The sequence below is a fragment of the Balaenoptera ricei genome, chromosome 6 (genome assembly GCF_028023285.1).
Source record: "Balaenoptera ricei isolate mBalRic1 chromosome 6, mBalRic1.hap2, whole genome shotgun sequence".
Taxonomy (NCBI): Eukaryota; Metazoa; Chordata; class Mammalia; order Artiodactyla; family Balaenopteridae; genus Balaenoptera; species Balaenoptera ricei.
This window is the reverse complement of record NC_082644.1, coordinates 79080944-79097966: the sequence shown is the minus strand read 5'-3', so window position 1 is coordinate 79097966 and position 17023 is coordinate 79080944. Positions and strand designations below refer to the sequence as shown.

Sequence of the window (17023 nt, the reverse complement as noted above, 5' to 3'; positions counted from 1 at the left end):
CAAACCTAAACTGATCCTTTCTTCTATTGCTGTTACTTTCTCCTTTTTTTTCAGTTCCCACCTCTGCTCACCCTTTTCCCCAACTTTATTTAGGTGGTTCATTCACCTCACCCTTTCCTCCATATTCAGCATCTATGTGGAAACAGAGAAGTTACTCATGACCTCACCCTTTCAGAGATGTTTGCACATGGGTACGAACAGATCAAATAAACAGGAACTTAGGTTAATTTAATAGAAAAAATAAAATATGGAATAACATTGATTTTGGCCAGTATCAATTACAACCATTCTACTATATTTTACAAAAAAACAACTGAACATTTTACACATGTACAGTATTTTTCAGTAAAAGTGGATTTGGATTTAACAATGGATCACTAATGAAAAATCAAAAGACAAAAGAAAACAGAAGATAGGACTTTTGTCTCTAGAGGTTAGAGCATTTGTTAAGTCTCCAAACTTTGTACTATCCATTACATATATCTCATTATGAATATATATATTTATACATAATATATAACATTAACTTAAACTTTGAAAGCATTATGTTCTAGTTAATAATATTCTGTAGATAAACGAGGCAGTAACCACTAGTAGTTAAACCAGTATTTCCACAATGTGTGCCTGCATGGTCAGTGAGAAATGGAACACATGTTGGTAGACCCCAATGATTTTGACTGTCAGATTGATAGTTATTTGTCTAAGAACACAGACATCATTTTAATTTTTCCCTTCATAGTAACTTTGTGCCTCATATATTATGGGTGGGTTCAGTTAAATGGATTTCTTTGCAGGCAAATCTGGTTTCACCATCTGCTTGACCTTGCTTTAGGCTCTCACTTGCTTTTGTCCACTTAGAGACTGTGCCTTTAAATGTAAGACTCTACATGCCATACCTGGGACTAACTTGTTTTCTTCGGGTCAGAAGGGCCTGAAGTGGTATGAAGAGGAAAATTACTCAACAAAATCAGTTGATTCCCTAGTTACATATGAATCATTACGTGACTCAGTATCACTACAATGCTATTAAGAGGGTCATTAGACTTTATACTCATTATTTACCTTGGGTTCAATGTTAACTTTGATGTCTAGGAATGCATATTTTCAGGGTAGGCTTTTTACTACCTTGCTGCTTGGATGGGGACCTTAGTTAGCACCCACTTCCCAGGATAACCTATATTGATATCATTCCTCTTCTCATGTGTGAGGCCAGTGACATCTTGGAAGTGAGGCTGTCAGAAGCCTAAAGCTTGCAAGATGGCTGGTCATTCTCAAAGCAAATGAGGTCACCAATGGAGCTTTGATATGAAACATGAAGAAACCTGATATCAGTCTATCCTCTCCTAAACAGAGCAACTCAGAGTTATAAAAAGATCTATCAGGTTTCCTCATTTCTGACCACTGATCCAAACAGTCTTCACATAATTCAGTCTGCTAGATTCCAGGATGTGTTTGGGGAGTCATAGAAAACCAGTGAAGATACTTCCAAGAAAACAGATGATCTCAGTGACATTCAGTGGACAGGTGTATCATAGCATGGTTATAGAGGGACAGAGGAGTGGGAAAAGAACAGAACCAGGAGGGTACAATCATGCTGCCCATATTCCATTTCCAGTTTTATTTTCTTAAAATGACAAGATGAAAAAAACTTCTAATAAGCACCATTGAAAAATGTTGCCCGGCCAACTTGGGCACGAGCTTAAATATTATTTAAATAAATTCCATTTCTTAAAAATACAGGACCTTTTAGAAACTTTTGACTCCAGGAAGAAATTTTCTTCATCATATCCAAAATGCTTCCCACTACAACACATAGAATTTCTGATGGCCTTAAAAAAAAAAAAAAATGCTATGGGGATAATGGCTGAATAGCACCAAGAGATTGTGCAGGGTTTACAAGTGAACACTCTGGATTTGGGGGGAGCTGGATCAGTCTCAGCTATTTTGTGAATCTTTGCATTCTGTCCATCACCACTTTGACTATGCAGAGCAATCCCATTTGACCAGCTGTATGTGAAATAACCGAATCTACCATGGAAAAGCCAGTAGCAGCAAGTCTATCTGATGAAACCAGTGGAGCAGACTTATCAAGTGGGCACAATGCCAAAACCAGCACATAATGCATGAAGTAAATTATGTGTGGAAAGTATCAATGGTCAACTGTGAAAAACCAAGACAAACGACACTGAACACAACTCTGCGGGATGTTCTTAATGCCCTTAGGTCCAGTTTTCTGCCATTTCCCCCAACAGTGGACTCAAGCATGAAAAATGATGGTTGCAAGAGCTTTCTGTTTCATTTTGATCTATGTCTGCTCTTGTGATGTTTTTGAAAGGTATATTTTTAGGCGTCTCAAAGGGGGAACAAGCAAGTAAATGCAAAAGGAAAAAAAATGGACCTTCAAAAACAGGGCAGGAAATCAAATCATTACTTTAACGTCAAATTTTGGCATCAAATGCTTTGGTCATACAATACTGTCTCTGTGGTTCTGGCTGTTTAGCACTAAACACCCAGTTATAAAAGGTAGGCTTGTTGTAGGTTTATTTTTTTTGTTTTTCCATTTAAGTTCTGACAAAACAGTTCACCATCTCCCTGCACAAATTTGAGAGAGAGAGAAAAAGAGAGCAAGAAAGAGAGAGGTGGCTTGCTTTTTTTTTTTTTTTGCTTGCTTTTTTCTTTTTAATAATAATATGGAGTAATCTATAAGTCTACAGGAACAAAGAAATCTAGGATGGCAGCTCAGCCTTGGAATGTACAGGTTTTGCAGCAAAGTTGTTGAAGAACCTTCCGTTGGCACAGATTGTTCTTTTTCACTAGCATACAGAAGCCTCCTTCCGCCCAGGACTCTTCCGTTGCTTTTCCAGGAAGTCAGCAAGAGAGAGGGGAAGTTGAGGACGAGAGCAGCATGATGGACACACACGGAAGAAGGTTGTGATTGGCCAGAGAGGCAGATTGGGGGGATTGGAAGAGATCATTCGGGAGCAGTCAACAGGAGGAAATTTGGTCCACCCAAAGTGATTTCAGTCAACAGCATTGTTTTCAAGGAGAGATATTGCAGTCCAACGGTAAATGTGATTGGTATCCATTTATGAAAGGAAAAAAAAGATTAGAAAAAGAATAAATTAGAAATCAATAATAATATAGGCAAGGAATTTTTCTTTTTGGAGTTACCTAGAGCAGAGCGTATACAGTCATTTATACTATATTTCACTGAATCCAAGACACTGGATTTCAGATGCACCACTGCTTTAAGTACTACCAAGAAAAAAATTCATATTAAATGGTGACACAATAGCCTCTTATCAGAATATTAGTTTTATGCTTATTGAAAGTATTAGTTAAATTTATATAACATGCTGTTTTGTTTCTGGGCTTATGTAATAATTCTTCCTTTGAATATTGAGAAATAGTTTAACTTTTTCAGGCTATTATGAAGTGCAATTAAATGCAACACAAGTAGGAGTGATCATGTGCCTAACTCAGTTGACTAGACATATCTGTGACTAAGTCACAGGCAACGACAACTATGTCACATCAACCTGTGGATCAAAAGCAGTTGTAAGCTGCCATGAATTATAAGATGCATCTGATTCCAGATCTGTTAAAATATATTAAAAAAGTATGTCTTAGAATCACTGAAATATGACAGTTGAAAGAAAATAAATAGCACATCCCTGAATGCAACTGCCACGTGATTTGAAAAGCCTGGTGAGCCATCAATGATCTCATTCTTTAACCGACCTGAAAATGGACTCATCACAAATCATGGTTCTTCATTTTCCACTTTTGCCTGCAATCCTGACACTCCACTTTTACCAAAGTGCCATTGGCACAAATTATCCCATGCTTACTGTGGTTTAGGGAAAGCCGTTAAAGCATCACAAACCTTGAAATGCCCGGTACCAAGTGCTACGGGTGAAAATTTCAAGTCACAGTGGATCTTTTGGGTCAATCACTTAAAAATCTTCCTTAGTTTTTCAGTTACTAACTTACAAAACTTCTGATCATATTCAGATATAGGGGAACCATCTTTTCAAGTAAGGGTAAGGAGCACTGGCTGGTAACTAAAAGGTGATACTTACATAGTACCTGGGGTGCCATCCCTCAATCTTCTCACCTCCATGTTGTGTGGTGAGAATTAGCCCTGGCCATGAAGAGTTTAAACACAGAGCCTGAGCAGGTCTGCCCATCCCTGCCAGGTCAATCATACATTAGAAAAGCTATGAAGATGCACAGTCACCTGTGATACCCTGTGGATATGAGACCATAAATGATGTTCCTATGCATGCCATCGCATGCTCAGATCTTTTTGATGTTTTGAGATTCCTAACGGGAAGTTGTAGAATAACCATATGAGGTCGACAGCATTAGCCTTCTCATTTTTACAGATGAGGGAAGTGAGGCCCAGAAAAGCTCATAACCTGCCCAAGGTCTGGAGGCTAGATATGAATGACAGCATTCTGACTCCTGAATCCACATTCTCCCAACCACAGCACTCTTCTGCCTCTTGTGAAATTTCCAGAAGAGGTACCGTTCAAAAGAAGACAAAGATTAAACCCAGGGAAATGATTTTATCAGGGAAAACTGTTCCAAATGCATAGTTTTTTATTTTCCTATTTCCCTAACAGTCCAAAGATGTTTAGAACAACGATGGTTCAAAACAATTTCTTTCTACATCATTGAGATGCACGTCTGCATAAAATTTAGGCACAAATTTTAGGGCCCTCTCTGCATGAATTATATCGAGAGTCAAAGTTCACAAAAGGCTGGAGTTGGAATAATTTAAATTCATTCATTTTATAGATGGGGAAACTGAGGCTAGAAAAGTGAGAGAACTTGGTATTTCCCCAATTGTCAGGGGGAATGGCGGCACATTAAAAATACCTGAGAAGATTCTAAAGCTATCAGTGCTCAAACTGTACCCCAAGACCAATTTAAATGAATCTTTGGGGAAGGTCTGGGGTCCTGGCATTTTGATTGAGAACCACTGGTGCAATGAAAAGAAAAATAGACCAACATTAACATTAGAACCAATCTGTAGTTGGTTCTGTCATTAGATAGATGCCTATCTATCACAGCTTAATGAAAGATTCAGATACCATTTGATTGTTATTTACATATCAAAATTATAAACAATCCAAATAAGAGGAGAGTGGCAATAAACTGTGGCATCTCCACATGATAGAATATTAAGCTGTTATTAAAAATGAAGTTTCTGAAGACTTTGTAAAAACATAGGATAATGTTTATCTAATGCTTAGTGCAGAAAGCAAGATACAAAACTCCTTGTATACGGTATTTTAAAAATCTGATGAAAAGTACATATGCCAAAAGACTGGAAAAAATACAGTAGGTAGCCTTTTCTAGTTAGTGTTTGATGTATGATTCCAACTATATGACATTCTGGAAAAGGCAAATCTATGAGGCAGTAAAAAAATTTAGTGGTTTCCAGGGGTTGGGCAGGGGGAGGGAAGGAGGGAGGAACAGGCAGAGCACAGAGGATTTTCAGGGCAGTGAAGGTGTTCTGTATGATAGTACAATGGTGGATACTTGTCTTTATACATTTGTCCAAACTCATAGAACACCAAGAGTGGACCCTAATGTAAACTATAGACTTCGGTGATAATGATGTGTCAATGTAGGTATCAACTATAACAAACATCATTCTGGTGAGGGACTCTGATAATGGGAGTGTTTGTGTGTGTGTTTGTGTATGTGCGTAGGGTAGTCAGGGGCTATGTGAGAACTCTGCACTTTCTGCTCAATTTTGCTGTGAACCCAAAACTCAAAAGTTGTAAAGAACCAAGTTTACTACGTAAAAAAAAATTAACTAGTGCCATCTTGGTTAGTGGATGCTTTAGTTCTTGCAATTGAAACAACCAAAAAACCAAACCCATTGAGGGTAGAAGTTCAAGATGAACGAACACCAACAAGATATTGGGCATGTCCTATCTGGGGCACGCTTGATAGTTTCATTTTCAAGTGGAAATATATTAGACCTTAACGTAGAAATATCACACTTTACTCAGAAGATCAAAACGAGCAGTTGTACTCACCGTCCTTGCAGATGGCTCCCATTTGACACATTCCTAAGTCTAAGAGATACCCACTGGGGCAGCTCGTACAGTTCTTGAACCCCGGACCGTTGCATGTCAAACAGCTGGTGTCACATCTATGGGGAGAATGTACAATTTATCATCCTTTCGCACATCAGGCACAGAAGAAGATGTGTTTGCTACCAACCTCTTAATGTCTTAAACTTCATCTTCTCCCTTTGAAGATGCCACAAAAATCTTTTCTTACAATAACCGCTAGGTTTGACAACATTAAAGAAAGCCTAGCAGGTAGACTATGATTTTAAAGGGGAGAGAGCATGCACTTGAAACAGAAATATTACTTTAGAGGTTTTAAAGTTCTTTCGAGGTGCAAAAAAAAAAAAAAAAAAAAAATCAGTTGGGTTAAAGGTGCAGCGCCGTGTCCACACACGTAAATGTTTGAAACTTATTTTTCATTAATAATTCTGTTTCATATTATTTATGAAGGCAGTCAAATAAGGAACCCGGTAGCCAAACACTAGGGCTTATGGGGTGGATCCACTTACTTTTTGCAGGATTTGTATCCATTTTCTGAAGAGTGGTCGAAGTAATGGCTGATACTACAGCTCTGCACGCACCTCCCATCCTCCATGAAGTAGCCCTCTGTGCAGTTAATACACCCACCAGCACCTGCTCCTTAAAAGCAAGACAGATGCAGAAGACAGAAACAAAACCTCAGAAGAGGTTGCATGATGGGCCGCTTCTTGCATAGTTGGTTAAAATGGCATTAGTAGGTTGTAATTTTAATAATTATGATATTTGTGCTTTTCCTTATGTTCTTTGGAAAAAATAATGCTCCAGTTTTACATGGAACCCATTTGCCAAAAACATCAAATCTCTTTGGAAAGCGAAGGAGGTTATCACTGGGAAATTTAAGTTTTCAATGAGCATAGGCTACTGATGACTGACTTCTGAGAATACATGCATGATTATCAGAAGAGACCCATGCTTCTCCAGCATTTATTTTAAAAATATCAAATGGGTTTGCATGAGTGATGGAGAAAGACAGGTAAACAAAAGCCAAACCAGAGCCAGAAGAATAAACAAGAGGACTGGGAGAGAAGGTACCAGTGCAGGTGGCGCAGAAGCGGTGGCAGGGTTGGCAGTCTTGGCCGTTGAAGTACCGCCCGTCCTCACAGGCAACGGCACACCGGGATCCCTGCAGGCTGAAGACACAGACACAGACTGCTGTGATCAGGCAAAGAAGTCATGACTCCCCAACGCCATATGTAACAAATATAGTTCCCCCCAGAGACCAGTGGCTTTGGCAAAGCTTCGAAGCATGGGAAATAGCCCCTGTAGTCTTTTTTTTTCCTCCTCCCAATGCCTGTAATGCTTCTCTGTGCCTAAAATTATGTCTGTAGCATACACACGTGCTGCAAGCTTTGGGGACATTCCTCTTAATTATTAGACTGGCTGACACATTTCTTCTTAACATTTTACAACATGGAGGTTTTTAAAAGTATTTTATTGACCCAAACAATCACCTTAGCTAACAATATGCTCACCAATTCCCTGATATCCAGACCTCCTAGACCTACTATGCCAGCGGTCCCCAACCTTTTTGGAACCAGGGACCAGTTTCGTGGAAGGCAACTTTTCCATGAGATGGGGGAGTGGGGGGGACAGTAATGCCAGCGATGGGAAGCGGCAGATGAAGCCTCACTCGTTTGCCCGCCGCTCACCTCCTGCCGTGCGGCCCAGTTCCTAACAGGCCGTGGACGGGTAGTGGTCCGCAGCCTGGGGGTTGGGGACCCCTGTACTACACAATAAACTTAAAAGTAGTTCTGTAACTATAAATGTAGTAGAAACACATGGTAAAATGAATTACAGCTGAATAAAAGCGCACAACTCTCCCTGCCCAACCCCCAGCTCAAACTCCCAGGAATAGCCTTTTTTTGATTTTAAGTGTTTCTGATTTTAGTTCTTCTATTGGTTCCTATCAAAACAACAGAATTCTAATATACTTTTGCCTTTATTGCTTGATTTATTAATTTTAAACTCTAATGAAAAATTTGGCAAAATTATCTACTTATACTGCTGCTTCTCCAAACATCTCGATTTTCCTTATACTATTATTTAGTCTTTTTAGGTGTTGTCTGTGTCATATTTTCTCTAAATAGCACTCTTAGGCGTTACCTAATGAGTTGCTAGAATGTCAAATGAGGAATGTGTATTTTTTTCTTCTAATTTTTATCAGCTATGAGCTTTTTCATAGTCTACAGACAGATTCTTAAAATTAAAAACAAATGCATAAAATTTACAACATTTAATATACAAATTTTACTCACGGAATAACTCAATAGTGAGACTGTTACCATAATCCTATGTCACCCCATAGACAATACTAGAAAATGGGTATCTAAGCAACAGGGTCAAATGCTTTCTATTTTCTTATAAAAAATATATTTCTCTATATTGTTCCAATTCACATCTTACTTGACTGTGTTTTGAATATGGATCATACTATTAAAAAGTAACATTTATTTTTCCCTATGCTCTTTAAAGAAATTTGGAAAGGACAAAAACCAAAGTAGTTGAAAAAGAATCCCAGGCAGTCCTGTTCACATTTTAATCCATTTCCTTCTAGTATTTTATGCATAGATATTTTTGTTTGTTTTTAGCCAGTATTTAAAATTTTACAGGTCTCTTGAGGCAAAATGGCCAACCCTAGAAGCCCCTAAGGAAAACGCAGGGAGCCTCAAGGAGACAGCAAGTGTATTTCATTCATAGATCTTCTACTGGCCAGAGAGCTGTCATTTAAAAAGCCAGTAAAAGAAAATCCCTTTCCTTTTTGTAGAGCTGTAAAAAGGGGACAGTGCATCAAATGAATCCTTTTGTGGGAGGAAACAGGACTACCAAAAAACTTATCAAAGTTTTTAAAAAGCTGCCTCATTTTTCTAATAAAGGACATTACTTCTGAGGTTGGCACTTATTCAGCAGGAGACGGAGGCTGCACTGTGTGAGGAGGGAATGCACTAAGTGGGACGTGCAGCACAGCAGTCTCTGTGAGCCATGATGCTTTCTGCTGGTTCCAAAATAAAGGGGTGGGGCTACCCTGGTGGTGCAGTGGTTGAGAATCCGCCTGCCAATGCAGGGGACATGGGTTCGAGCCCTGGTCTGGGAGGATCCCACATGCCGCGGAGCAACTGGGCCCGTGAGCCACAACTACTGAGCCTGCGCGTCTGGAGCCTGTGCTCCGCAACAAGAGGCCACGACAGTGAGAGGCCCGCGCACCGCGATGAAGAGTGGCCCCCACTTGCCGCAACTAGAGGAAGCCCTCGCATAGAAAACGAAGACCCAACACAGCCAAAAATAAAGAAATAAAATAAATAAATTTAAAAAAGAAAAGATGACTACTATCTAAAACAAAACAAAACAAAACAAAATACAGGGGTGGCAAGGCTAACGAACCTGGTACCGTGAACTCCTGGGTTCTTTCTGGGATAAGCCAGCCAGGTTAGACCTGTGCCGTCCCACACGCTCTAGCACCTGTAGCTCGGGAGCACTTGAAATGTGGCTAGTGTGGCCAAGGAACAGAATTTAACATTTTGTTTTATTTTTGTTAATTTCATTCTAAATTTTACAAATTGGCGCTTGATTTGGTTATTGGCAAACTTTTGAGTAAGTGTGGAACAACTTGGCTATATAAAACCTACTTCAACTAGATTTTATAAAATCTAAATACAGCTCAAGTATTTCTCATAAAAAATTATTGTCTGAATTGAGATGTGCTTTAGGGGTGAAATACATATCAGATTTCGAAGGCTAGGTACTACAAACAAAAAAGAATATAAAATATCTCACTAATTATCTTTTATATTGTCTTACATTGGTTACATGTTGAAATGATATTTTGGATATATCTGATTAAATATTTTATCAAAATAAATTTCACCCGTATCTTTTTACTCCTTTTAATGTGGCTACTGACATATTTAAAATAACATATGGTTCTCATACTTCTGTTGGAGAGCACTGGTTAACTTACTCTATCAAATGTTCCCTAAGAACTACAGAGAATAATCTTAATCTTTTATTTCTCATGGACCAATTCAGTGTCAGATATTGGAATAAGTGCTTTGTAAATGTTATCACAGTTAATCCTTATCATGATCCAGCAACATCGGGGTTATTATCACCATTTTATAGATGAGAAAACCGAAGCTCAGAGGGGCACAGTGACTTGGCCAAAATCACACAGATGATAAATGGCAGAGAAAGGTTTGAGCTCACATTTATCTTCCTTCTTTTCATTATGCCGATCTGCTCCTTCTACAAAAAGCAGTAGGAGGCCGACCAGACTGCTATTTGTCAAAACTGAAGTCCTGAGGTAAAAGGTGCTAAGCAAACTGACACTGAATGCATTTATGGGGAAAAAAAGAAAGCCACGGATAATCAATTAATCTAAATAAAAATGATGTTCCGCTATCAATTAATGCAAAGAATTACCTGCCTAAAAACTGCCTGGACCCTGCATATTTCACCTCTGATCAGAGGTGAAAAGAGAGGTACTGTTGATTCTTTTTTTTTTTTAAGTTTTTTTTTATTTTAAATTATTATTTATTTATTTATCTTTGGCTGTGTTGGGTCTTCGTTTCTGTGCGAGGGCTTCCTCTAGCTGTGGCAAGTGGGGGCCACTCTTCATCAGGGTGCGCGGGCCTCACTATCGTTGCCTTTCGTTGCGGAGCACAGGCTCCAGACGCGCAGGCTCAGTAGTTGTGGCTCACGGGCCTAGTTGCTCCGCGGCATGTGGGATCTTCCCAGACCAGGGCTCGAACCCGTGTCCCCTGCATTAGCAGGCAGATTCTCAACCACTGCGCCACCAGGGAAGCCCGGTACTGTTGATTCTTGAAAGGGAAGCAGTGGAAGCAGTGGAGCACGATTCTAGCTCTATGTAATAAACCCAGAGTCCAACTCCTCACTCAGTGTGGGATGATGTGACCTTCACTAAGGATATCAAGAGAATACCTAGTTCATTTGAGCTGCATGTTATTCTCTCAAGGAATCTATCAACTATCTGGCTGTAGCAACGTGCAGGTCTCATCCATTCAAGGAAAACACCCCTTGGTATTAAATCTATGTGCATACCATAGCATAATGGAACCAGCCTGAGGTGCTGAAGATAAGAGAATGATTGGCTATACGGAGAGAAATAATAAAGATAAGGGGATAGTTTCAACCATCAGAGGAATGAATCACGGGGATTAAATATAATTCATTGGTGTTACCTACACAGTAATCCTTGACTGATGCACTACCGGTCAAAAAGCCTGAAGCAAGCCTCTCAAATGGCCATTTATTTACTTGTATTTGAGCCATCTTTTCTAAAGGGAATTTTATTTGGTTTATAAACCTTCCTTAGCCAAGATGGTATCCTTTTTTTCACATAAAATGGTAGAGATAATGCAAATAGCAATCAAGTGTTTGAATGGGAGTCAAACCAAGGGTGACTTATAAAAGGGTTATCTATTTACTTTTTTTTTTTTTTTAATTTATACTGAGAAGTTCTTGGGCTGTGTTACTTGATGAAATCCTTCACTCTCTTACCTTAACCCCTCCCTACATTCTGTACAGTTGTCGGATTCAGTACATGTCTTGCAGTTTTCACTGCATTTCCGGCAAAGATTTTTCTCTGTTAAAAAAGAAAAAGTAACAAGGTTATAAATCAGTTTTGGTCAACTGGATTCCATCAAAGCATATGTTCTAATGTTTGCTAATGTATGCTATAGTACACATGGCCTTGAGTAGGAAACTGTAGGAAAAGCCCCAGACTCAGCACTTGCTACCACTTCTCAGCAAACCAAATACAGGTAGGAACTATATAGCATGGGGTAACACCTTAGTGATATCTACCATTTTATAGACAAGAGAACTACAGCCCACTTAATTCTTAAATAGTTTATTGGTTTTTTTCTTCTTCCCATTCTCTTTCCCAAGCAGGGTTTCCTAACTTCCTACAATGAAAATCTCACTCATGAAGCTGGGGCACTGTCACTAGTAAGTGTTGAGAAGCAACGCTAGCAGCTGAGGGATGGAACGGTAGACCCCATGCTCACAGCTTTCAGGACTACTCTGACGAACTATACTAGGAAAGAGAACTCGCTTTTAAGGTAAGGGTTGATTTTTTCTTGCGTTGTTCAGTGTCTTAAACTTCATAGCAGCTGGAGACTTGATACCTTCTCTGAGATGCAAGTGGATTCTAACCTCATGTGTATGTAGACTTGAATGAAGCTTTGTCTATAGGCTTCTCTATCTACTCTTTTTTTTTTTTATTTTTATTTTTGGCTGTGTTGGGTCTTCGTTTTTGTGCGAGGGCTTTCTGTAGTTGCGGCGAGCGGGGGCCACTCTTCATCGCGGTGCGCGGGCCTCTCACTATCGTGGCCTCTCTTGTTGCGGAGCACAAGCTCCAGACGCGCAGGCTCAGTAGTTGTGGCTCACGGGCCTAGTTGCTCCGCGGCATGTGGGATCTTCCCAGACCAGGGCTCGAACCCGTGTCCCCTGCATTGGCAGGCAGATTCTCAACCATTGCACCACCAGGGAAGCCCCTCTATCTGCTCTTTAAATGCTGGTGTTCTTCAGGGTTCCACAGAGAAGCACTGCTTTAATGGATCCCTCTAAGGACCTCCTGGAAGTCCATTTCCTTTCTCAATTCTGAGCCCCTTGGCCTGAAATATGAAGTCCTTTACAATCTATGATCTCCCCCTCATAGTGTCATTGAGACTACTGGACATGGCATAGGCTCTGAAGCCAGAGGACCTAGATTTGTGTTATGCTTTTAGCATTTCCAGTGGGCAAGTTCACAGTCTCTGTTCTCCCATTTGTTAACTAAATATTACAATAATGCCTACCTCTCAGCTTGTCTTGAGGAGTTAATGACATTATTCAAGGGAACTGTAAATATGTTGGCGGTAATTACTGCTAGTCACGATCATGCATAATCACTATGTTATACGTAAATGGACTCATTAAAGGAGGAAATTAAAACAAAAGGCAATTGCATAGAAGGAGAGAGATGCACAGACCACTTGTATCAGCAAAGTAATTGTTTAAATAGCCTTCTTTAATTATCTACCTTCCAGGCTCTGGCTAAAGAACTGGTTCTCTCAATTATCTTTATCTTATCATATACCATCTACAACCAAATTCCTTTCCCAAGGCTCAGCCTTCTTGAAAGAATTTTGAATTTTTTCTTCAGGGAATCCTACTTATTTCTGAGCCCTTTTCTAAAAATTTTTATTGAAGTGTAGTTGATTTACAATATTGTGTTAATTACTGCTGTACAGCAAAGTGATTCCGTTATACATATATACACATTCTTTTTTATATATTCTTTTCCATTATGGTTTATCATAGGATATTGAATATAGTTCTCTGTGCTATACAGTAGGACCTTGGTGTTTATCCATTCTATATAGAAAAGCTTACATCTGCTAACCCCAACTTCCCACTGCATCGCTCCCCCTTGGCAAGCACCAGTCTGTTCTCTACGTTCCTGATTTCTGTTTTTGTTTCATAGATAGGTTCAGGTTCATTTGTGTCTTATTTTAGATTCCACATATAAGTGATATCATATGGTATTTGTCTTTCTCTTTCTGACTTCACTTAGCATGATATTCTCTGCTTGCATCCATGTTGCTGCAAATGGCATTATTCTTTTTTATGGCTCTGAGTAGTATTCCATTATGTGTGTGTGTGTGTGTGTGTGTATGTATATATTTATATACATACACACACACATCTTCTTGATCCATTCATCTATCTATGGACATTATGTCTTGGCTATTGTGAATAGTGCTGCTATGAACATAGGGGTGCGTGTATCTTTTTGAATTATAGTTTTGTCTGGATATGTGCGCAGAAGTGAGACTGCTGGATCATATGGTTGTTCTATTTTCAGTTTTCTGAGGAACCACCGTACTGTCTTCCACAGTGGCTGCACCAACTTATATTCCCATTAACAGAGTAGGAGGGTTCCCTTTTCTCCACACCCTCTCCAGCATTTGTTATTTGTAGACTTTTTAATGATGGCCATTCTGATCGATGTGAGGTGGTACCTCATTGTAGTTTTGATTTGTATTTCTCTAATAACTAGCAATGGTTGAACATCTTTTCATTTGCCTATTGGCCATCTGTATGTCTTCCTTGGAGAAATGTCTATTTAGCTCTTCTGCACATTTTTCGATTGGGTTATGTTTTTCTTGTTGTTGAGTTGTATGAGCTGTTCTTATATTTTGGAAATTAAGCCCTTGTCTGTTGCATGATTTGCAAATATTTTTTCTCATTCTGTACTTTGTCTTTTCATTTTGTTTATGGTTTCCTTTGCTGTGCAAAACATTGTGAGTTTGATAGGTCTCATTTGTTTATTTTTGTTTTTATTTCTACTGCCTTGAGAGACTGACCAAAGAAAACAGTGATATGATTTATGTTAGAGAATGTTTTGCCTATGATTTCTTCTAGGAGTTTTATGGTGTCATGTCTTATGTTTAAGTTTTTAAGCCATTTTGAGTTTATCTTTGTGTATGGTGTGAGAGTGTGTTCTAACTTCATTGATTTACATGCAGCTGTCTAACACTCCCAACACCACTTACTGAAGAGACCGTCTTTTTCCCATTGTATATTTGTGTCTCCTTTGTCGAAGATTAATTTACTGTAGATGCGTGGCTTTATTTCTGGGCTCTCTATTCTGTTCCATTGATCCATATGTCTGTTTTTGTGCCAATACTGTAGCTTTGTAGTATTGTCTGAAGTCTGGGAGGGTTATGACTCCTGCTTTGTTCTTTTCTTCAGGATTGCTTTGGCAATTCTGGGTCTTTTATGGTTTCTTATGAATTTTTGGATTATTTGTTCTAGTTCTGTGAAAAAATTCATGGGTAATTTGATAGGGATCACATTAAATCTGTAGATTGCTTTGGGTAGTATGGCCATTTTAACAATACTAATTCTTCCAATCCAAGAGCATGGAATATCTTTACATTTCTTTGAATCATCTTCACTTTCCTTTATTAATGTTTTATAGTTCTCAGCATATAAGTCTTTCACCTCCTTGGTCAGGTTTATTCCTAAGTCTTTTATTTTTGGGGGTGCAATTTTGAAAGGTATTGTTTTTTTTACATTCCCCTTCTGATAGTCATTGTTGGTGTAAAGAAATGCAGCTGGTTTCTGTATGTTAATCTTGTATCCTGCTACCTTGCTGAATTCGTTTATCAGTTCTAGTAGTTTTTTGTGGAGTCTTTAGGGCTTTCTATATATGTAATCATGTCATCAGCATATAATGACAACTTTACCTCTTCCCTTCCAATTTGAATACCTTTTATTTCTTTTTCTTGTCTGATTGCTGTGGCTAGGACTTCCAATACTATGCTGAATAGAAGAGCTGAGAGTGGGCATCCCTGTCCTTCTCCAGATTTTAGTGGGGAGGCTTTCAGATGTTCACAATTGAGTATTATCTTGGCTGTGGGTTTGTCATAAATACCTTTTATTATATTCCCCCCCCCCCTTAACATTTTTATTTTATATTGGAGTATAGTTGATTAACAATGTTGTGTTAGTCTCTGGTGTACAGCAAAGTGATTCAGTTATACATATACATGTATCTATTCTTTTTCAAATTCTTTTCCCATTTAGGTTATTACAGAATATTGAGCAGAATTCCCTGTGCTGTACAGTAGGTCCTTGCTGGTTATCTATTTTAAATATAGCACTGTGTGCATGTCAATCCCAAACTCACACTCTATCCCTCCCCCCGCCCACCCTTCCCCTGGTAACCATAAGTTCGTTCTCTAAGTCTGTGAGTCTGTTTCTGTTCCGTAAAAAGGTTCATTTGTATCATTTTTTTTTAAAAGATTCCGCCTGTAAGTGATATCATATGATATTTGTCTTTCTCTGTCTGACTTACTTCACTCAGTATGACAATCTCCAGGTCCATCCATGTTGCTGAAAATGGCATTATTCCATTCTTTTTTTATGGCTGAGTAATATTCCACTGTATATATGTACCATATCTTCTTTATCCATTCATCTGTTGACGGACATTTAGGTTGCTTCCATGTCTTGGCTATTGTAAATAGTGCTGCAGTGAACATTGGAGTGCATGTATCTTTTCGAAGTATGGTTTTCTCGGTATATATGCAGGAGAGGGATTGCTGGATCATATGGTAGCTCTATTTCTAGTTTCTTAAGGAACTTCCATACTGTTCTCCATAGTGGCTGTACCAAGTTACATTCCTACCAACAGTGCAGGAGGGTTCCCTTTTCTCCACACCCTCTCCAGCATTTATTGTTTGTAGACTTTTTGATGATGGCCATTCTGACGGGTGTGGGGTGATATCTCATGGTCGTTTTGATTTGCATTTTTCTAATTACTAGTGATGTTGAGCATCTTTTCATGTGCCTCTTGGCCATCTGTATGTCTTCTTTGGAGAAATGTCTATTTAGGTCTTCTGCCCATTTTTTGATTGGGTTGTTTGTTTTTTGATATTGAGCTGCATGAACTGTAAATTTTGGAGACCATTCCCTTATCGGTCACATCATTTACAGATATTTCTCCCATTCTATGGGTTGTCTTTTCATTTTGTTTATGGTTTCCTTTGCTGCACAAAAGCTTTTGAGTTTAATTAGGTCCCATTTGTTTGTGTTTGTTTTTATTTCTGTTACTCTAGGAGATGGATCCAAAAAGATATTGCTGAGATTTATGTCAAAGAGTGTCCTGCCTTTGTTTTCCTCTAAGAGTTTTATAGTGTCTGGCCTTACAGTCAGGTCTTTAATCCATTTGGAGTTTATTTTCGTGTATGGTGTTAGCGAGTGTTCTAATTTCATTCTTTTACATGTAGCTGTCCAGTTTTCCCAGAACCACTTATTGAAAAGCCTGTCTTTTCTCCGTTGTATATTCTTGCCTCCTTTGTCAAAGATAAGGTGACCATAGGTGT

General features: G+C 38.9%; 1 protein-coding gene and 1 long non-coding RNA gene across 12 annotated transcripts in view; one reads left to right on the top strand and one right to left on the bottom strand.

Moving 5' to 3' along the window:
* PCSK5 (proprotein convertase subtilisin/kexin type 5) overlaps positions 1-17023 on the bottom strand; it is a 464350-nt gene that overhangs the window by 137513 nt on the left and 309814 nt on the right. For 7 of the 9 annotated variants that reach the window (XM_059924937.1, XM_059924939.1, XM_059924938.1 and 4 more), the window contains exons 17-20: positions 11646-11730; positions 7164-7261; positions 6602-6731; positions 6057-6172 (exon numbers count right to left, since the gene is read on the bottom strand). In XM_059924937.1, the coding sequence (XP_059780920.1) occupies positions 6057-6172; positions 6602-6731; positions 7164-7261; positions 11646-11730 (429 nt within the window). Of the gene's footprint in view, positions 1-300; positions 932-2648; positions 2856-6056; positions 6173-6601; positions 6732-7163; positions 7262-11645; positions 11731-17023 lie in introns of those variants that run through there. The other 2 variants (XM_059924946.1, XM_059924945.1) reach the window with 2 other exon arrangements.
* The window catches only part of LOC132367129 (uncharacterized), a 94348-nt gene that overhangs the window by 25491 nt on the left and 51834 nt on the right, over positions 1-17023 (top strand). For all 3 annotated transcript variants that reach the window (XR_009503699.1, XR_009503697.1, XR_009503698.1), the window contains exon 2: positions 12039-12208. This is a non-coding gene — a long non-coding RNA (uncharacterized LOC132367129). The remainder of the gene's footprint in view (positions 1-12038; positions 12209-17023) is intronic.